The sequence below is a fragment of the Ictalurus punctatus genome, unplaced genomic scaffold (assembly GCF_001660625.3).
Source record: "Ictalurus punctatus breed USDA103 unplaced genomic scaffold, Coco_2.0 Super-Scaffold_100, whole genome shotgun sequence".
NCBI lineage: Eukaryota > Metazoa > Chordata > Actinopteri > Siluriformes > Ictaluridae > Ictalurus > Ictalurus punctatus.
Genome location: NW_026521086.1, coordinates 386,052 through 408,786, shown reverse-complemented (window position 1 = coordinate 408,786; position 22,735 = coordinate 386,052). Strand labels below are relative to the sequence as shown.

General features: G+C 40.8%; 5 protein-coding genes across 5 annotated transcripts; 1 reads left to right on the top strand and 4 right to left on the bottom strand.

Moving 5' to 3' along the window:
* Positions 1 to 8,059: 8,059 nt before the first annotated feature.
* On the top strand, positions 8,060 to 9,159 carry LOC128629665 (histone H2B-like). Its single transcript, XM_053678452.1, has one exon. It carries the CDS (start codon positions 8,279 to 8,281, stop codon positions 8,651 to 8,653), a length of 375 nt encoding a protein of 124 aa, XP_053534427.1. The 5' UTR covers positions 8,060 to 8,278; the 3' UTR covers positions 8,654 to 9,159.
* A 4,863-nt stretch (positions 9,160 to 14,022) lies between these two features.
* Positions 14,023 to 18,738, bottom strand: LOC128629641 (histone H1-like). The gene is made up of 2 exons (XM_053678432.1): positions 17,892 to 18,738; positions 14,023 to 14,549 (listed from the first exon to the last, which is right to left on the bottom strand). Exons 1-2 carry the CDS (start codon positions 18,488 to 18,490, stop codon positions 14,483 to 14,485), a joined length of 666 nt encoding a protein of 221 aa, XP_053534407.1. The 5' UTR covers positions 18,491 to 18,738; the 3' UTR covers positions 14,023 to 14,482.
* Positions 15,873 to 16,479, bottom strand: LOC128629651 (histone H3). Its single transcript, XM_053678441.1, has one exon. It carries the CDS (start codon positions 16,296 to 16,298, stop codon positions 15,888 to 15,890), a length of 411 nt encoding a protein of 136 aa, XP_053534416.1. The 5' UTR covers positions 16,299 to 16,479; the 3' UTR covers positions 15,873 to 15,887.
* Positions 16,796 to 17,373, bottom strand: LOC128629658 (histone H2A). The gene has a single exon (XM_053678446.1). The coding sequence runs from the start codon at positions 17,317 to 17,319 to the stop codon at positions 16,933 to 16,935; it is 387 nt and encodes a 128-aa protein (XP_053534421.1). The 5' UTR covers positions 17,320 to 17,373; the 3' UTR covers positions 16,796 to 16,932.
* A 2,618-nt stretch (positions 18,739 to 21,356) lies between the features above and the next one.
* On the bottom strand, positions 21,357 to 22,316 carry LOC108261651 (histone H2B-like). Its single transcript, XM_053678456.1, has one exon. It carries the CDS (start codon positions 22,248 to 22,250, stop codon positions 21,876 to 21,878), a length of 375 nt encoding a protein of 124 aa, XP_053534431.1. The 5' UTR covers positions 22,251 to 22,316; the 3' UTR covers positions 21,357 to 21,875.
* Between the last annotated feature and the right edge of the window lie 419 nt (positions 22,317 to 22,735).

Here is a 22,735-nt window from a genome sequence, read left to right as displayed (position 1 = left end):
GAATTTTGTCATTCTGACTTACAGGTGGCAGAAATATATCTGAAACAAGAAGAAGAAGAAGCGGAAGAAGAAGAAGAAGTGTTCAAAGAACAAAAAGAAAGAAAAAACATCAAATGTGTGAGGTTTGGGTTTAGCACTTGAAAATACTAGCTAACTGATGTTATATTAATTATTAATTATTTATTAATTAGAAGTACTGGAAGTTTTTTAGTTTGTTTGTTTGGGAAATGTATCCATGAAAAATTATTACCACAGGGTTTGTACAAGGTGCTTGAATTTGGCATTTGGAAATTTAAGTACTGGAAAACCTTGAAAATAGCCAATTTTTTTTTTATGTTAAAAAAGTGGTTAAAAAGTGCTTGAATGATAAAACATCAATAAATAAAAAATAACAATCACTTTAAAGTGTTTATTTTCAAAAGAACACGAATACAATCCTTTCACTCAAAATATGACTCCCCGCTGCAGCCCCTCCTCCTCCTGCCGTTCACTCATTCATTTTAACAGGGACAGCTTCGGTCCACTTCTCAGACCCCTTTAGCAACTTTTTTTTTTTTTTTAAAGCATCTAGCGACATATCTAGCGACTTTTTGGACAAACCTTAGCTACTTTCCATAGAAGATAATGGCCAGTACTGCGCGGCGAGTGCGAGGTCCTGCTTTCAGAAACAGAAAAAATGTCCAGAATGTCTCTGAAACACTTCAGCCTATGATTAGCCATGGATTCCTGGGAGGACACTGTAGCAGTCTCTGAGGATTTCTTCTCATCACTCCACTGTAAAAACAAACAAACAAAACAAACAAACAAAAAAAAAACCAAACCACTAAATGCTAGCTTCATCTTCTTTTAATTTGAGTGTCAGTGCTCAACTCAAACCAACAGCAGAATTATTAATAATATCAGGAATGATTGTGTCTAAAATCAACCACTGATTATATCCCACTTGTTTGTTTCTAGATTGTATGATTTATTTAGCCAAATCTAAACTCACTTCTCCTATTTGTGTAACTGGATACTCAGGATAATAAAATTTCACTCTCGTTTCCATCCACCCCCATTTTCTACATCTCCTATCATACAGGAACCTTGAGCCTATCCCAGAGATCATAGAGCACAGGACAGGGTACACCCTGGACAGGCTACCAGTCTATCGCAAGGCACACTCACATTCACACACCCATTCATACACTACAGACACTTTGGATATGCCAATCAGCCTACCATGCATGTCCTTGGACAGGGGGAGCAGCACAGGGAGAACACGCAAACTACGCACACACAGGGTTGTGGTGGGAATCAAACCCCCAACCCTGGAGGTGGGAGGCAAACGTGCTTAGCACTAAGCCACCGTGCGCCCCACTCTGGTCTCTTTAATAAAAATGTGACACACAGAATAGCACAATGTGCTATCAAATAAATAGTGGGTGACTGTTTTCTTTATAGTGTATATGCACTGTAAATGACTTCATATTTAAAAACATAAATGTAACTGACATGCTGCTTTATTAAATCATAGCAACTTGAGCACCTGCCTAGCCCTACTCTGAATATGAGGAACTTTCCTACACAACTATTGACATAACTAATGGTCTGCACTTATATAGTGCTTTTTAACCTGAGCAGTGTTTCCCATTCACCCATTCTCACACCAATGGTAGCAGAGCTGCCATGCAAGGTGCTAACTTGACATCAGGAGCAACTTGGGGTTCAGTGTCTTGCCCAAGGACACTTCGAGTCATGTGGGCCAGGAATCAAACCTCCAACCCCACGATTAGACAACCTGCTCTACCACCTGAGCACAGCCACCAACTAGATAACTAGATGTTTAAGTCAGCCTATCCCATTCCTACATTTTCTTGTTACATATAGATTAAGTCTCTTAAGTGTTTCCTACATGTATATATTTTTTTAATTTGCATATGTCTACCAATATGTAAGCCAAATGTCCCAGTGAGGCCTTCTACACCGATCAAAATATTGCCATCTCACTGTTTGATAGAATAAAATATAACAATGATGCTTTAGAATTAGATAAAGTAAGTTTCTGCAAAATATGAATTGAACTATTCATTTAGAATTCAAAAAGTACATTAATGACTTTTGTAATGACTATTGTGTATCCCATGTAGCACACTAACCCTAATGTGCATGACCGCATGTACTATGTTGCAATAATAATAATAAAATTTATTATTATTATCACCAAATAATCACTTCACTGGACAGGAGTGTGATGTAACGACACAGGACAGTTAGCAGGAAGTAAGCGCAGGAGCGCCGTCTTTATTGATAAACAAACTAACAGAACCCAAGAAACGCGGTCTATGCTGAACAGGACTAGCTGGATCAACCATGGAACTACAGTCTAGGCATTACTCGAAAACAGAACATGGAACTGAGACCGCTAGCATGCTACACGCATTCTAACACAGTGCTAAAGCTATACTCCTTAAACACTACTAACGTTACAAACTATAATACTGCGCGAAGTGCGCAGCCACACGAGGGGTTTAAATAACCAACATAATTATCTAAAGCATAGACACCTGGAGAAATAAAGACACACCCTCGAACATAAGCCAATACCTGGACAGGAAGTAAATCAAAACAAACGAGCCGCGCATGTCCATATGTCAGGGTCTCGTGCACGCGCGCTCTGCAGCAGTCTTTGCGCTTCGACGACACAGCGCCATCCACCGGCGGAAGCGTAACAGATGTAAAAACAGACTTAAAAACATTGAGTCATTTAACACAGGTCAACTGTTTTCTATTATACAAGCAGCGTGTGTGTGTTCTGTTTCATTTTCTTTTCAGGGATAAACATACTGGAGGATTTTTTGTTGATCTGGCACAAAATTAAATGGAACTAAGTTACATTAAAAAGGGGGAAACTTTGGGTACCAAGGTTATAAGTTATAAACTAGGGAACATTGAGTGTGAGAGAGAGAGAGAGAGAGAGAGAGAGAGAGAGAGAGAGAGAGAGAGAGAGAGAGAGAATCGGCATGTGGTCTGCGCCTCTGTAGCACCGCTGTTCTACAGTAAGTGCTGAGGGGGAGACCTGAATGTCGGGCTGCCAGATAGGTTCATTTCAACTATAACTATTAACTGGATGGGGTGGGGTTAATATTTGACTAGTGCATAAATTACACCTAATACGTCTAGGTCACTAGTTACTATTAGCTATAATTTAATCAAAAAAGAGAACCTAGTATGTTTATTAGAAACCAACCAAAATTACTCCAATAGTGAGACATGTAAAAGTCCCTGAAGTTACAAAGGAACCCAGGTAACTTCTAAGCAAACAAAGGCCTCTCTCACATTGGCTAATGTTAATGTTCATGAGTTCACCATCGGGAGAACACTGAACAACAATGGAGTGAATTACAGTGTTACAAGGAGAAAGCCACTGCTCTCCAAAAAGAACATCGCGGTCCATCTGCAGTTTGCTAATGATTACGTGGAAAAGTCTTTTGGAAAAATGTTTTGTGTGGAAAAATGTAACCTTTTGGTTTAAATAAGAAGTGTTATGTTTGGAGAAAGCAAACATATGGTCGTTTGAGTCAAACTTATTTGCATTTGAAGAACACAAAGTGCATTTGCCTTTTAAATAAACTAAATAATCATTTAGTGATACACCAAGTGGACAGGTCAGAGTTTAAAGGGTCAAAGAAATGACTTTCTGATCTATGTCAAAGAAGGTAAGAAATTCTGATTTCAAGTATCAAACTGATTTCAAGTATTTTTAAAAATCTCGTTTTACAGTACACTATGATTGATTTAATATCACTTGTAAATTGTCATCATTTAAAAAGACAATACCTTTTATAGATTAAAAACACAACCTATCAAATGTTCCTATAATGTATATATTTTTTGCGCAGGGATATGCATTTTCTCATTGCAGTCGATTCTGACCCATCAGCAAGGTAAGAATACAGTATAGTAGAATACAGAAATACACACACACACACACACACACACACACACACACACACACACACACACACACACACACACAAATGTCTGAGACCACATTGAAAATCTGGATTTTTTTTCTCTTACATTTTTAAATAAATTGGTTTTAGAATTTATTAATATTTAAAACAAAGAAAGTAAATGTTTAATATTTTGGATATTTATTTTTTTTTTAATTCTGCAACTGTAAACATTAAGAAACTCTGAATCTCTTGTAAATATTTTAAAGATTCTATTTTTTTGTTTGTTTGGTTTTTTTTTTTACTGAAGTTGTAGTCAATAATACAATTTCGAATGAAAATTCTAAAATGAAATAATAAAAAAATGCAAAATAGAAACATTTTCCACTAGTGCTCTCAGACTTTTGGCCCCGACTGTGTGTCTGTGTGTGTGTGTGTGTGTGTGTGTGCGTGCGTGTGCGTGTGCATGTGTGTGTGTGTCTGTGTGTACGTAAACAAACTATTAATGAAAATAAAATTTTGTGTAAGATAAATGAATGAATAAATATGTTCTCTTCTCCCCTCCAGTCGATGTGGCCTTAGGAGGAATAGCAGTACAATCTTCTTTACACTAACAATTATCCTGCTTACTTTGCTATCGATGACAACAGAGCATCTAACATGAATTTCAACTCGTGTGATTACGGCTGCTCCTAACGCCATACAGACTTCATATGAATCCATAATGAACTTTTTCACACTATCTGTTGTTACCCAGATGAGGATGGGTTCCCTTCTGAGTCGGGTTCCTCTCAAGGTTTCTTCCTCTTAAAACATCTTAGGGAGTTTTTCCTTGCCACCGTCGCCACTCAGTGGCTTGCTCAGTTGGGATAAATTCGCACCTTTAATATCTGTATACCGTGTTGATATTTCTGTAAAGCTGCTTTGAGACAATGTCTATTGTAAAAAGCGCTATACAAATAAAATTGAATTGAATTGAACTTATGTTTATATCCAAAATGCTCCACTGTGTGTAAGGGGCAGGGGAAACTGGTGCAAGCTGTTCAAAAGGTTTAGTTTAATTTAAGTTTGTCATTATATGCTGTATCTGCGCGCTTGCAGTGTAAATTCTGTCGGAAGTGACATGTTAGTAACGAGGACACGTTGCTGGTCACGCGCTCTGATACAGAGTGTAGCGCGAGTAAGATCTGTAATGTCTAATTCAAACATTATGATCAAAAGTAAAATAATGTCTAAAGACAGTGAGGAACAGAAACCACAAGGTGCAGTGAAAGTGAGTTTTTAATTATTAATTTAGGACTATAGTTATATATATATATATATATATATATTATTTATGCATTTTTTTATAGATCCTCAAAAAGCACCGAATTAAACTATAGTCCTAAATTAATAATATATATTCTAGTGTGTGTGTGTGTGTGTGTGTGTGTGTGTGTGTGTGTGTGTGTGTATGTGTGTGTGTGTGTGTGTGTGTGTGTTGGGTTCTTTTCTGTTTTGTACAAACAGTTGTGTAGAGTTTTACTGTGAAGTTTATATTTGTTACACTCAGTTTGTGGACTTTATTTTAAATAAACAAAAACAAATGGTACTGAAAGTTCGCTCCACCCCATCCGATTAATCAAAAAAAATTATTGGCCAACTATTCGATTATGAAAATTAACGTTAGTTACAGCCCTAATAATAATAATAATAATAATAATAATAATAATAATAATAATAATGGTAATGATTATAATAATAATAATAATAATAATAATAATAATAATAATAATAATGCTGTTAAACAGTTCAGAAGCTCCGTCTATTGTCCTTGATACGTGAAAACTAGACAATGCACAGTAATAACACTGATGACCTGCGTTATTATTATTATTATTATTATTATTATTATTATTATTATTATTATTCTACGAGAAATAAGCACATAGCAACACTGATGAAATACACATACAGTACAAAAAAACCACACACAAATAGAGAATGTGTTTAGCATTTTGTTTTTACATCTGCACATAATTTAGTCTGCACATAGTTTAGCAGCTGTTTTAGAATTAAAAATGTCATGTATAAGTCTACATAATGAGTCTTTATTGGTCACATTTGCAGTAGAGCACAGTGAAATTGTTTTCTTCACATACCCCAACATGTCAGGAAGCTGGGGTCAGAGCACAGGGTCATGATATGGTGACCTGACCTTCTGATCAGTAAACCAGAGCCTTAACCACTAAGCCACCTCTGCCCCAGTGGTGAGAGAAACATGAATGTTCATAGCATCTATTACTTCTTACCCCACTATTTGCCAAGTAATACAAATATAGACTTCTAAACACCGCCATTAAAAGCTTAATAAGAGAATACTGCAATTTTTGGGAAATTGCCGTTCCCGAGTTTGGCCACACGAGGGCAGTCATGTCCCATCCGGCACTACACACGACGCCGCCTAAAACAGAAGGTAGGTTGTAGGTATTTTACTACTACTACTAATTCTAATAATGACGTCAATCGAAGTAATTAAAACGTAATGAAAGGTGTTGTCTATATAGCTGACCTTATTTTTCTATACAGTGAGTTAAAGGCACACAACTATCAGAATCCCAGTTCATAATTGTGTTTGATTGGCCAAGTAGAATAAAGTGTGCGAGGAGTCCGACTCTTTTTGAGCTTATTGGACATTACGCATTGCTGTAATTATCTCATTGGCACTACTTAATTGCTCATAGTTTATTTGACGAATGCAACTGCTGCGACATATTTTGCCAATCTTAAGCTCAGCCGTCATTCTGGCGGCGCAGTTTTGGTTGATGCATGACATTTAGGTTCAAACACAGTGTGTACATCGACTGTAACACAGATAGTGAAAATGGAAATGTGAAAAGAGAAGGCCAGTGATTAGAGAGAGAGAGAGAGAGAATGGGGAAGAAGAAGACGTTAGCAGGTGAAAAGCAGTGCCTAGTGTTTGTTTTAGAAAAAGAGAGCTATTGTGTGACCGTTGGCGTTAGGCCCGCCTCCTCGCCTGTTCTCAACTAGGTCCTGTCGAGTGTGGATAAATAGGTGGGCGCTGCGCGAGAAGTTTTATTGAGTGACTTGACTTCGGGAGCAGCATCATGTCTGGAAGAGGCAAGGGTGGTAAGGGACTCGGCAAAGGAGGCGCTAAGCGCCATCGCAAGGTGCTTCGCGATAACATCCAGGGAATCACCAAGCCGGCTATTCGCCGTCTGGCTCGCCGTGGTGGTGTAAAGCGTATTTCTGGTCTGATCTATGAAGAGACTCGCGGTGTGCTGAAAGTGTTCCTGGAGAACGTGATCCGCGACGCCGTCACCTACACCGAGCATGCCAAGAGAAAGACCGTGACCGCCATGGATGTGGTGTACGCCCTGAAACGCCAAGGACGCACCCTGTACGGTTTCGGCGGTTAAACGCTCTAACACCGAACGACGCGAACACAACGGCTCTTTTAAGAGCCACCCACATGTCTAGAAAAAGAGCTCTTCCGTGTGGGGGGGGGAGGCTTTTTCTTTCGTGAAGCATAAGGCATCAAACGCTGTACAGAAGTAGCGTAAGTGGTAGATCTATTTGTATTTTTTTGTAATAATTCTCTCTCTCTTTATATATATATAACTCCGTATATATTAAATATTGTATTATATATAATATCGTACAGTATACAATATTAGATACATATATATTAAATATTGTAACTTGTTTGATTAAAACAATTTAGAAAATGATTTTAGTAGAAACTTCTATATTTCTCTTTCTCATACGCACGCATGCATATATATATAAGAGAGAGAAGTGGGGGAAGTCGTTTTTTCTGTTTTTTCAAGCATAAGGTATCAAACGCTCTACACAAGTAGAAAAAGTGATGGATAAGAACTATCTGTGTACATAAAAAGAGAATTTATTTTTGTTTTTTTGCACACTTTATTTTTTTTTATACATTTATATGCACAGTATTAAATATTATAACGTGTTTAAAATGAGTTACAAGACGGTTTTAGTAGAAACTTACTTCCGCGTTTCTTTCTCTTTCTCTCTCTCTTTCTCTCTCTCTCTCTCTATATATATGTATGTATGTATGTATGTATGTATGTATGTGTGTGTGTGTGTAATTTTTTTCAAGCCAATTGTTTTTTCATAGTGCACGTTGCACTGTAAATACAACGGCGGGAATTGAAACAAAGCGTAGCGGAGGAGGGAGGAGCAGTAGGAGGTATCGAATTTTGGCCAATCAAAAAAAGGTGTCTTGTGTGGACGTCATTAGCATGTGGGTCTGTAAATAGAGCGGGCGCGAGGCGGGCGTTAGTCATTTTCTGTTCGTTTATTCGAGAAGCAGCATTATGCCCGATCCAGCCAAGACCGCGCCCAAGAAGGGATCAAAGAAAGCCGTGACCAAGACGGCCGGCAAAGGAGGCAAGAAGCGCAGAAAGTCCCGGAAGGAGAGCTACGCCATCTACGTGTACAAGGTCCTGAAACAGGTGCACCCTGACACCGGCATCTCATCCAAGGCCATGGGCATCATGAACTCCTTCGTGAATGATATTTTTGAGCGCATCGCCGGTGAGTCTTCTCGTCTGGCTCACTACAACAAGCGCTCCACCATCACCTCCAGGGAGATCCAGACTGCCGTGCGCCTGTTGCTTCCCGGCGAGCTGGCCAAGCACGCCGTGTCCGAGGGCACAAAGGCCGTCACCAAGTACACCAGCTCCAAGTAAAGCGCGTTACCGCCGTCTTCATCAACCCAACGGCTCTTTTAAGAGCCACCCACTTTTCATACAAAGAGCAATCAATTTTCTTTCGCTTTCTCTCTTGCTGTGTGTGTGTGTGAGTGAGAGAGAGGGGGGGGGCACTTCTGAAGTGCTGCTCTCCCACGAATGTTCAGGCTTTTGGGTAATTCTAGCAGTCTGATAAATGCAGAGATGAGTACAACTCAACAGGGTTGTAGCACGGTTTCTCGGGCTTGTATAATCTGAGCAATGCAAAATGGGGCTTTAGCAGCACAAAGTTATTCATATTAAGACTAGCAACAGGAAGTAACTGAAAATGGTATTCTAGTAACACGTAGAAATTCAAACTAAGGTTCTAGAAGCACGTAAAAGTTCTAAATACTGTTGTAGTAACATGTAGTCATTCAAAACAGTGTTCCAGCAGCACAAAGTCATTCAAAAGAATGCTCTAGCAGCATGGAATACAACACACACACACACACAAGGCTATAGCGGAGTTGGGATAAAGGGCATTAGGGTGACTGTTTTGTTAGGGTCAGGGAGGAATCCGACCGAGCTAAAGAGAAGGAGGCCGGATGGGCTGGCTGGTGCTAACTAGGCGTGCCTGTTTGGCCCGGGACTACAAGAGCGGAGCGCCGCGTACGAGTGGCGAAGCCCAGACACTAGCAAAGACAGAAGGAGTCTTCTGACCTACACCTATAATCACATTTTCTTGTTGGACATGCTTTCTCCCCTACAACTAACAATGTCTTACTCTTGTCTTTGCTGCTCTGTTCAGCTCTTCCTACTTTCCTACTGACTGTTTCCCACCCACCTAGTCAACTTTTATTCAACATTTGTTCTTTTCATCTAGACTTTAAATTTATTTACTCTTCACCATCTATTCATATACTTTCTGTTTGAATGAAAGTGAGCAAGTGATTTCTAGCATGCTAGCCGTGTTAATGAATGATAGCGACCATGCAAAGTTTGCTCCAGTCGAAGAATAGCTTGTTTCTCTATGAATGGGACTGTTGTGTAAACTTCTCCTTTGAAACTGCTTTATCCTCTTTACTCTGAAGCTAAAATTTTGTCTATATGATTAATGTGTGGGATTTTAGCTTGTTCTTATGAAATGTGGGTTTGACTCCTGCACTTATGTTGCTTTTTTCTAAAGCCTACAAACATTTGCAATATCTGCCACAAGCTCTCCCATTTTCTCCAAACTACTGAATTTGTGATGCAACAAACTTTTTTTGGACAAACAATTTTGAGCCTTCGCTTTTATTTCTTTTAACTATATGCTTTGAGAACTAATAATTTTCCCCCAATATCTGATTCTGACTATTGTGCTAGTAGGTCATTAAGGCTTGAACCTTATGAAAACTTCATTTAGACTGATTTGCTAGCCTAAGCTCAATCGGTTTTGTCCGATCTAATCCACAAACTGAGCAGGAGTCACACCCGACTCCATCTGTTTAATCGGTCGATCTTGACTCTCAGTAGACTCGGGTGTGGCTTCTGCTTGGTCAGAATGAAAACCTGCACCTGAGTTCTGAGTCCTGAGTTCCTGAATACTAGATGTTCATACTAAATTACTACAGTCTTTCACTTATCCCAGTATTTTTTAGATAGTTTATTAGGGGACAGTGCATTTTCCCAGATGTTTTTTCCCCAGCAAGTTTTTTAGTGTCATGTTTTGCATTCCAATTCACATCTCTAGCTCAGTTCTCTCCTCCTGATATCTTCTGCAGTCTAACAGAATGTGTTTTACCGTCTCTTGTGTATTGCAGTGTCTGCAGAGTCCAGTGGGGTGTTTTCCTATTCTGTGTAATGTTAGATATAAGCCAGCATGAACTATTCTAAGACACATAATTATCATCTCTTCCTTTGGGTTCCTGTCTTGCCTCATACATATGTCCCGGTATTCCTGCCGTATTTTATGTGTCCCTTTATAATGGTTTTAACATCTGCTCTACTTAATGGTACTTGTATATCAACTGTTTCATGCTTTATCGATCTTTTTGCCAGTACATCCACAGTTTCATTTTCTTCCACCCCTACATGTGCAGGAACCCAAAAGAAGGAAACATTCAGCTCCCTACCATGGAGTATGAGAAGCAGATAAAATATTTGTTAACCAGTGTCTTGTCTACATGATGTTTTCCCAGACTGTATATGTGATAGTGCAGATAGACTGTCAGAAGCTATAGCGACATCTTAGTTCTGATTATTTTTTTCCGACCGCTGCAGTGACAATAGGACTCCTGATAGTTCTACGGTGTACTGATAAATGATCGGTCGCTCTTTTTTTGACTGCTACTTCATGAGGAATGAACAAAGCCACACCGGTGTGGCCAGTCTTGAGCCATCTGTATATACAAGTAATTTATCCTGATAATGGTCCATATATTTTTTAAGTATTATCCACTGTAGTGCTATTTTAGATTCCTCTTTTAATATTTGTTGTAATCTTGTATCTACACATGGTTTTATGAATTTCCAGGGTGGTACAGTTCACCTCAATGCGGCTTTCTTGTAGCTGGCTGAGGCCTGCATTTTGTGCCTTTACATTTCTTACCCATCCCAAACTCTTAAAGAAGTTAGTCCTATAAAACTCTGAGCATTCTTGGTGTACACCCTGCTATGCCCTCATAGATTTATCCAATATAAATCACAGCATCTCTCCTGTCTCGACCTGTAACGCAGTCACTGGTGATGATTTAAATGCTCTAGTACAGATCCAGAGTTCTTGCGCCTGTTCCACGTCAAGCTTTTTAAGATTTTTAGGATACATTAGGCGACCGTAATCAAAGACAACTCTTGTAAGAGCCTGATAGATATTTATGAGCGATGCCCTACTTGCTCCCCGGTCTCAGAACATTATTCATCTTTTTACATTTGTTCTTAATTTTATCAATATGCTGACACCAGGTAAACTTCTCATCAAAAAGCTCTCCTAAAAATCTCACAGCCTTGACCTGTTCAAGATCTTGCATGTACAGTTTCAATGGTGCTGTTTTATGACGTTTAGAAAAACATATACCTTGTGATTTTGAAATTGATAGTTTAAAACCATATTCATTTGCACACTGTTCTACTTTCCCTAATGCATGTTGCATTTTCTTTCTTACATATTCTATATCCCGACCCCTAACCTCATCAGCTGCATAAAGCAACTTACCTATATTTTCTCCGACCTGATCAAATGTCTTTAATCATAATATTAAACAGTATCGGGCTACATACACTGCCTTGTGGGGTAAAATTTTCCGCTGCATATCTATTTGAGTACTCTGCACCTACTCTAACTTCTATTGGCCTTCTGTTCAGGAAGTCTAATACCCAATTATATATATCTTTATGTTTATTCCTAATTCGTCAAGTTTAATAAGAAGTCCATCCTTCCCAAGGGTATCGTACATCTTTCGACATTGAAAAATACAGAGATGACACTTTCTTTGTTAGTTCGAGCTTTCCTAACTTCTGGCTCTAGGCATAAAATGGATTCTACCATTCTCCCCCTCCCTTTACAAAATCCTGACTGATACTTTGAGAGAAGAACTTTACTTTCTATATAGTGATCTAATATATCTGTTATCATCCTCTCCGTAGTTTTCCCTGTGACGTTAACACTGGGCCTGTAACTTGACGGATCTGACTGTATTTGCCGGGTTTGAGTATTGGAACCGTTTCCGTGTTAGTGGGATTTTTCCTGTATTCCATACCATATTGAACAGTCTTAATAATACATCAAGCGTGATGTCTCTCATGTGGCCTAACATGCTATAGCATGTACTGTATTTCCCTGATGTCGTTTGCCGTGCGTTTTATATAACTCTTTTGAACTCAAATAGAGTAAATGGCAAGTCCTTCTTTCTACTATCCCTGGATTTTGGGCAAGTGTCTGCTCTCTACACTGCTTGGCTGTTGAGGATAGGTTTTCAATACTGTGGAGCTTCACAAAAGTTTTTACCAAAAGTTCTGTTTTTTTCTGCATTGCTAATTGCATTTTTATTGTTGCTATTTAACACTGGTATTTACACACTGGTTCTTATTCCACTAATTTTCCTAATTGTTCTCCATATGTCCGATAGCTGGGTTTCTCTTCCAATTTTATTGCAGAATTGTCTCCAATATACACGTTTGGCTGTTCTGATTGTTTTCTTACCTACTGCTTGCGCCATTTAATAGTTAATCAAAGTTTCCAGTGCACGGTGAGCTTCGAGTTTCCTAAAAGCTTTATTTCTCTTTTTAATTGCTACAGTACAGCTCTCATCCCACCGTGGCACACTATTTCTTCATTTACTTCCTATCTTTTTTGACATTGTTTCTTCATCTGGTCGTATAATGACCGTGGTCACTTTTCCGTTCGTTTCTTCGACATCTGTTATATCCTTAATCGCTAATCCCACACGTTTCATTTCGCTCTACGTTTGGAACATCTGCTGGTCGGCTTTCGCTAACTTCCACCTTGGCATTCTCGCTACCTACTGTTGAATGCTCTAAACCCTCCCATGTGTTGATTCCTGCAATTACAGTTGACGTTATTGGCAGATCGTTAACGCTTTCTGCATTATGTGAACTACAACACCACGTGTCCTTCCCGTCATTTACACATACCAAATTTTTATCGTGTATAAATTCCTCGATCACTGATTCATTTATATCTGTATTCTTACTCCCTGTATTGTGCTGTGTGTGTGTGTGAGTTAAAATCCCCACACCGTACTAATTTCCCTCACGTCAACCCACATACTGCATTTGGAGTATCGGTGCTCTGTCTATTACAGGGATTGTAAAAGTTGAATATCGTTATACTGTCTTTTCCTGTCCGTATTGTGACTACTACAGATTCGTGTTCTTTCCCTTTATTGATAAGATTATAACTCATATAATAATAAAATAATAAAAGAATATAACTCATTTCTTACAAAATTTGCTACCACTCCACCTTTACCCTTTTCCCAATCAATTCTGATTGTACACAGCAAATTTTAAAGTGTTATTTTTACACTCACAGTGTTCAAATTAACACTTATCAAGAGTTTATATAGGTCCACACTAAATAGAGTTCAATTTACACTTTCAGTATTGTTTTTTTTTCTACACTCTCATAGTGTTGAACAAGCACTGTAAGTGTTCACTGTTAGCACAATTGGTGTAGTTTTTTTACTCCTCACAGGCTCCATTTACACTAAGAAAGTATTGAATCTACACTAGATGTGTCAATAGCTCAACCTAATGGAGTTATTTTCAACACTAGTGTAATTAAATGTGATCTACACCCTGTCTGCCTAAAAATGCAGACCTTTAAAATGTGTGTACTCGTCAATAAAAGAACAGCTAACACATCAATTGCTGTATAAGGTTGAACTTTTATTGACAACACAGTATCTTAGATGTAACAAACCAGCATGAATTGAGGTGCAATATATTCACCTCATAGTGAATATATTCATCTGACCCATTGGACCCTGTAGATCAAAAGGCATGTAGAACTTCAAACTCAAATGAGCATCTCATTTGTAAGTCGCTTTGGATAAAAGCGTCTGCTAAGTGAATAAATGTAAATGTACTAACATTTAACCAAGTTCAAAAGCTTTGCATGCAATTCCTTCACTCTGGGAGACTCACTTGCAAGACCAACATCAATGTTGTAGATCGTAGTCTGCAGGAAGGTAAAGATGTTGACAAGGGCTTCCTCATATCACAGGTTGAACACATAGTGGACTTTGAAGAGTTCATCTATAGCACTCAAGGAGCTGGTTCCTGTGCAAGGGATGAGGTGCTTATACACAACCACGTAGAATTTGTCAATCCTGCCCTTGATCCTTCCTAATGCCAGTAGAGACGGCTGGAGGCCCTCCCTGGCACTGATATGGCCTTCAATACTGGTGGATGACTAGAAAAAAACCCCAGCAACGATAAAAACTAGATTAAAAATGTGGTCCTTGACACATTCAGACATTGTGATGAATAATGTGCTATAATCATAACTAGGAAACACAACAAACCTTAATTCAATATGTCCAAAATAACGCCAGTTCGTATCATTCTTTATGTATTACTGCAACAGGACAACTTCATCAAAGGAATATTTCAACCAAAAAAGAAAGTTCTTATGTAACTTTCTTTCTTCATCTGAACACAAAGAATTTTCAAAGGAAATTCAAGTTCTGTGAGTCAATAGAATGCACGTGAATGGGTGCCATCTTTTTTAGAGTCCAAAATGTACATTTAGACAGTGTCACAGTAATAAAAGAACAGTTATTCAAAGAGCTCACAAGCTGTACACTCACTACTTTACACCGTAGCAAAGTGTCATTTCTTCAGTGTTGTCACATGAAAAGATATAATCAAATATTTCCAAAAATGCGAGGGGTGTATGAGATATATATATATATATATATATATAGTGTGTATGAGAGAGACAGAGAAATATAGAAGTATTATATATAATAAATATAGAAATATTACTAAAACCATCTTCTAACTCGGTTTAAACAAACACATTAAATGATATTTAACACAGTGCACACACACACACACACAATATATATATATATATATATATATATATATATATATATATATATATATATATATATATATATATATATATATATATATAAAGAGAGAGAGAGAGAGAGAGAGAGAGAGAGAATATCCACAAATAGGGAAGAAGTTTTCAATGATAAGGTCATGTCTACAATTATTAAATTACAAAAACAATTATCATGGACGGGACAAAAGGGATGATGGATGAAATGTATGTATGATGTAATAGCTCTTGCCCAGAAATCCGCTTCTAGAAAATTGCCGTTCCCCAGTTTGGACACACGAGGGCAGTCAAGCTCCATCCAGCACAACGCCGCCCGAAACAGAAGGTAGGTTTGAGCTATTTTACAGACACAGCTCATTACTGTGCATTGTATTGTTCGGACATAACCACAATTAACGGCTCATCTATGAAAACAAACATTACGTAATACTCATAGGACTATATTTATCATGAAAATGCAAAATAAATAACCAACCTTTCTAATGTAGATAAAAATAGAAAGCCGTGTACTTCATTTACACACACATACATATATACAAACATTATTATTACTGTTCCTTCTCTCTCTGTGTACCACGTTCTAATACTTAAACTGCCCAAGAAAGAAAATTTGCTGTTTTCTGAGACGAGGAAGTGGCTCTTAAAAGAGCCTTTGTGTATATTAGACGGAGTTGTAGTTTAAGCGCGTTCTCCGCGAATACGGCGGGCCAGCTGAATATCCTTGGGCATGATGGTCACTCTCTTGGCGTGGATAGCGCACAGGTTGGTATCCTCGAACAGACCGACCAGGTATGCCTCGCTTGCCTCCTGCAGAGCCATGACGGCCGAGCTCTGGAAACGCAAGTCGGTCTTGAAGTCCTGAGCGATTTCTCTCACCAGGCGCTGGAAGGGCAGCTTGCGGATGAGCAGCTCAGTAGACTTCTGATAACGGCGGATCTCCCTCAGAGCCACGGTGCCAGGCCTGTAACGATGAGGCTTCTTCACGCCGCCGGTAGCCGGCGCGCTCTTGCGGGCAGCCTTAGTGGCGAGCTGCTTCCTTGGCGCCTTGCCACCGGTGGACTTACGGGCGGTCTGCTTGGTTCTTGCCATAGCGTCAAACTCTGCACTTCGCGGATAGAAAAACAGAATAAACTGCGCGCGCGAACGCGGCCTTTTTAAGCCATAACGCCGCCCTGCGCTGATTGGGCGTCTCGAACGCGCTCGTCTGCTATTCGATAGAACGTTTTACGTCACCTGTTGACTATTGGACCGTCTTCTCTGCCTCCGTTCGAAACACAAGACGCCCGCCACAATTCTATTGGCGCGCTCTCTGCTTTGTTCATTAGGAACACACACAACGCCGTCACAAACCATTTTCACTCCTCAGACTTCATTTAACCAGCACGCTGTTATTATTCTTATAGTCATTACTTAAATATGATATCAAATCATGACTAGGAAATTATCAAGTCCTTTTTTATTTATAAATATGTTGTCTTAGAAGTGCACTTTCACCCCTCAGATTTCATTTAGACAGCACACTACCATTATTATTATTATTACTTCTACTACTAACGTTTCCGTAATTATTAGTAAAGTACAACGCCTGTGTTCTCATTTCAAACATGCTGACTTTCTAGTGCACACTTTCAGTAGAAAAACGGGTGTAAAATTGCACTTTTGAAGCAGAGATGGTGGCTCTTAAAAGAGCCTTTGGGTACTGACAAAGCAACAGTGGACGAGTTTACTTGGTCTTAACGGCCTTCTCGGTCTTTTTAGGCAGAAGCACAGCCTGAATGTTCGGTAGTACACCACCCTGAGCGATGGTCACTCCGCCGAGCAGTTTGTTCAGCTCCTCGTCGTTACGCACGGCGAGCTGCAAGTGGCGGGGAATGATACGAGTCTTCTTATTGTCACGGGCGGCGTTACCGGCCAACTCCAGAATCTCAGCGGTCAGATACTCCAACACTGCGGCCAGGTAGACCGGAGCACCGGCACCGACGCGCTCGGCATAGTTGCCTTTACGCAGAAGCCTGTGCACACGTCCCACGGGGAACTGAAGTCCAGCCCTGGATGAACGAGTCTTGGCCTTAGCTCTAGCCTTTCCGCCGGTTTTTCCTCTGCCACTCATCTTCACGATCAGATCTGTTCTAACAACAACTCCGAAATGAACGTTACACCCCGAGCTCTCCGTGATATAGACAAAACGGCCAATCTCTTATTCGCTAAGAAGGCAGTGGCACATTAGCCAATCACAAACAGGCCGTCGAATTCCAGCGTCACCCCTCCCACCCCTGTTTGTGCTTGTGTGTGTGTGTGTGTGTGTGTGTGTGTGTGAGAGAGAGAGAGAGAGAGAGAGAGAGCGCGCGCGAATGAAAACATACAGAAGGGAATATTCATACAAAAGCACGAAGTAACAACTATATACTGAATTTATTTATTCTTATCATTAACATTGATTTATTATGTATCAATATGTTATCCTACATATTCTGTGATCGTTTTGGAGATCAGCATCAGCTTGCGGCTATGTGTACATGATATGTAGCAGATATGTGTATCCATACTATTGAATGTTTCTAACGTGTATTGCTTTGATTACATAAAGCTTGACTGAAAATGTTGCCCTTTAAAGGAAAATATGGGTGGCTCTTAAAAGAGCCGTTTAAGGAACAAAAGCATGAAAGAAACAAACGTCTTTACTTCTTTTTGGGTGCTGCCTTCTTCGCCTTTGCCGCTTTAGGCTTTGTGGTCTTGGACTTGACAGCTTTCGCTTTCTTGGGGCTCTTGGCTGCCTTTTTAGGGGTCGCGGGCTTTTTCGCCTTCTTCGGGCTCTTGGTGGCTTTCTTTGCGGCGGCTGTGGGCTTCTTCGCCTTCTTAGGAGACTTCTTGGCCGCGGCGGCGGGTTTCTTGGCCGCTACCTTCTTGGGCTTCTTAGCCGCGGCGGGCTTTTTCGCTTTGGGCGCGGCTTTCTTCACGGGCTTCTTGGCTTCGGTCTGCTTCTTGTTCAGCTTGAAAGAGCCAGACGCGCCGGTCCCTTTGGTCTGCACCAGAGTGCCTTTAGTCACGAGACCCTTAACAGCGATTTTGACGCGGGAGTTGTTCTTCTCCACATCATATCCGCCGGCAGCCAGCGCTTTCTTCAGAGCAGCGAGAGACACGCCGCTCCTCTCCTTAGACGAGGAAACGGCTTTGACGATCAGCTCGCCGACGCTAGGGCCGGCTTTTTTTGCTCTCGAAGCTGCTTTCTTCTTGGGCGCTTTGGCCGGCGCGGCGGCGGGAGCGGGTGCGACTTCTGCCATTTCTCTTGGAACTACGTAGAATACACGAGTCGTACGCTGTACGTTAGTGTGTAACACAGGATGATCCTCCCTCCCCGCGGCCGGGGGGCTGGTCTTAAAAACAGATATGAGAGCGTTGTAGACTCAACTCGGGGCGCCGCTGAATGAATGCACGGACGCGGCGCGCGCTCAGATGTGTTTTCTCATGGCATTTCTCGGTGAAAATCCCACTCGCAAGACGAGATTAAAAACGTTGAAGCACACGCTGAGCGAGGACGGGCTTTCTCGTTTCTCCCGTGGCCCGGCCTGGCCGACTAGAGAGCAACAGTCTCGCGTAGCGCACATGAAAAGGCGCGGCGCGCGTTGTGCTCAAGCCGGCGGGCTGCGCATTTGGTGCGATGTGGTGTGTAAAAACGGGCGAAAAGCAGGCACGGCCGTCGTATGCGTTCTGGGCCGAGTTGAAGAGGAGCCTTGGGAAAGAGCCTGATGTCTTGGCAGCTGTCGAGTGGTGTGTGTAGTATTTGAAGCAGAGCGCGTTGGGGGCCGTGTAAAGCACAGCGTGCCCGGCCTCCTCCTGGTTAGCTCGGTCGCTTCCTCCCTGACCCTAACGAGCACAGGCCTCGGCGCTACCCTAGCCCTTCTTCCTTCCACCCCGAGCTCGGCCCTAACGCTAACACTGCGAACCCCGAGCTGTGCTCTAACCCTAACGCCATTAATCCCAGCTCCGCTATAGCATTGTGTGTGTGTGTGTGTGTGTGTGTGTGTGTGTGTGTGTGTGTGTGTGTGTGTTGTATTCCATGCTGGTAGAACATTCTTTTCAATGTCTATGTGCTACTAGAACATTCCTTTTGAATGACTTTGTGCTAATGTCACATTAGTTCGAATGACTAGGTGCTGCTACAACAGTTAGAACAGAGATGCCCAAACTAGGGCCGTGGTGACTTTTGATTTGGCCCGCCATGCCATATGTGAGGGGGGGGGGGATTTAATTGATGCTGATCTTCATTTCTAATTTAACATCTATTTATTTATTTAATTTTGAGCTACAAAAAATGTAAATTGAAATTAAATATAGAGAATAAGAATTAGAATTTTATTTAATGTACATACGTACTTCAAGGCCAGCATGCATTGCGACAGTCAACAAACAGGTAATAATGGAGAGATCCAGGCACTGGCACACAGACTTTGGCAAGATGACTTTTTATTTACTGAAATCAATTCAAAGGCAGTGTGTCTAGTTTGCAAGCAGTCAGTTGCTGTTTTGAAAGAGTACAAAATCCGTCATTATGAAACAAAACATTCTTCAGCTTTCTCAAAGGACAGCGGCGAGGCATGAAAACAGAAGGCTAACGAGCTGCTTGCTAAACTTCGATCTAAGCAGAGCGCGCTGCTAAGTCCTTCATCAGCTCAAGAAAGTGCCACACGGGCCAGCTATCAGATTTCCTGTATTTTACATCAAGAACAGCTATGTGCCTAATCCATCGGGCTTGTGGATGTGATGCGTGACGTCGTCAAAATTGTGAATGATATACGCTCCAAGGCGCTCTCTCACCTGCAGTTTAAAGTACTGTTGGATGAGATGGATGCACAATATGGTGATGCGTTGTACCACCAGGAGGTTAGAAGGCTGAGCAGAGGAAAAGTTCTCAGGAGATTTTTTGATCTGCGTGATGAGATCGGAGCTTTTCAGGAAAGCAAGATTGATGGTATTCAAGAGCCCATGGATAAGAAATGGCTTTCTGACCTGGCTTTCCCGGTGGACGTCACAGAGCTGCTCAATGTTTTAAATGTTCAGCTCCAGGGAAAAGACCAGATTATCACCCAGCTTTTTTATCACGTCAGAGCCTTCAAACAAAAACTACTGCTGCTCAGAAGACATCTCTCAGCAGCTAAAATTCACAATTATAATATTCACCATAGTTTTATGTGCAGTTATTGTTATTATTAATACTTATATTTAGTTAGCATTTATACCCAGTGGTGTCAGCTTTGGGTTTTTTTTTTGTTAATCAAGCTGATAAATTTTGTGTCAAAGTTCTCTTAAATTATCATGGATTAATTTCCTCATTTTGTCAGTTATTTATTCTATTTGCCTCCCTCTCTCTTCTTTCACTCCCCGTCTCACACTGTTCCTCTCTACATCCAGTAAATTTAGCCCATTTTCCCTGTTTTAGAGAGGCAGGCATGATGAAAGAGAAGGTACCTGAGTATGATGCTGTTCTCAGCAACCTTTTCCAGGAGTTTGACAGTCGCTTTGAGGACTTCAAACACAATGCATCTGACTTTGAGTGGTTTGTTCAACCCTTCACCATCAGTGTGGACACAGTCAGTGATGATCTACAGATGGAACCAATTGAGCTTCAGTGTGATTCAGAACTCAAACACAAGTTCAGGTCCCTTCCCTTGACAGACTTCTACAAATGTGTCCCAGCAAACAGGTACCCAAAGATGTGCAAACAGGCACAAGTGATGCTGTCTCTGTTTGGCAGTACCTACCACTGTGAACAGACTTTCAGTCTGATGAACTTAAACAAGTGTAAACTGAGATGCAAAGTAACTGACTCTCACCACCATAATATCCTGACTTTGACAGTAAGTCCACTGCATCCCAATTTGGAAAAACGTTTGAAAAATAAGGACCAGCTTCATGTGTCTCATTAGAGGTCACTGATATTGCAGGCATGTGGCTGTATTGCTTATAGCTTGAGTAGTTGTATTAGGTATTGAACATGTATTATAAATGGGATTGGTTCTATGTTTTAATTATACCTATAAGTTTCATTGAACTATAGAACTCTGAAAATAAAACTGCATTAGTGAAACAGATACAGACTAACATTTTCTATTAATTTATTTATTTGTAAATATTATGAAATGAGAACCATGGCAAGTGTAATTTTAATATAATACAGTTTGGTATAATGCAACATGTACTTTTGGCCCACAGCCCTCAATCAAGTTTGATTTTTTGCCCTTCACAGGAAAAAGTTTGGGCACCCCTGATGTAGAATGATTATGTGCTACTAGAAAACCATTTTCAACTACTTCCTGTTGCTACAATCTTAATACGAATAACTTCGTGCTGCTGAAGTCCCGTTTTGCATTGCTCAGATTATGCAACCCCCGAAACCGTGCTACAACCCTGTTTAGATTTACTCATCTCTGCATTTAGCGGACTGCTAGAATTACTCAAAAGCCTCAACCTCCGCGGGAGTGCAGCGCTTCAGAAGTCCCCTGGTGGAGCTCGGGTCAAGGGAAATGTCTCTGGAGGAAGTCCCCCTCCCTCTTCCCCTCACACACACACAGCGAGAGAAAAAACGAAAGAGAGGAAATGACTCTTTGTATGAAAAGTGGGTGGCTCTTAAAAGAGCCGTTGGGTTGATGAAGACGGCGGTAACGTGCTTTACTTGGAGCTGGTGTACTTGGTGACGGCTTTTGTGCCCTCGGACACGGCGTGCTTGGCCAGCTCGCCGGGAAGCAACAGGCGCACGGCGGTCTGGATCTCCCTGGAGGTGATGGTGGAGCGCTTGTTGTAGTGAGCCAGACGAGAAGACTCACCGGCGATGCGCTCAAAAATATCATTCACAAAGGAGTTCATGATGCCCATGGCCTTGGATGAGATGCCGGTGTCAGGATGCACCTGCTTCAAGACCTTGTACACGTAGATGGCGTAGCTCTCCTTCCTGGACTTTCTGCGCTTCTTGCCTCCTTTGCCGGCCGTCTTGGTCACGGCTTTCTTTGATCCCTTTTTGGGCGCGGTCTTGGCTGGATCGGGCATGATACTGCTTCTCGAGTAAACGAACAGAAAATGACTAACGCCCGCCTCGCGCCCGCTCTATTTACAGACCCACATGCTAATGACGTCCACACAAGACACCTTTTTTTTTTTGATTGGACAAAATTCGAAACCTCCCCCTGCATGGCGCCTCCTACTGCACTCTGTTTCCTCCTCCCTCCGATAAGCTTTGTTTCCCTTCCTTTTTTTTTTTTTTTTTTTTATAATGAGTTGTACTTTCAGGACACTATGAAAAAACAATTGGCTTGAGAAAAAATCGTTTTATATTATATATGCATGTATGCGTGTGTATGAGAGAGAGAGAAATATAGAAGTAAGTTTCTACTAAAGTCATCTTCTAAATCGTATTAATCAAACAGTTTATAATATTGAATACTGTGCATATATATATAGTTTATTACAAAAAATACAAATAGATCTACCACTTACGCTACTTCTGTACAGCGTTTGATATCTTATGCTTCACG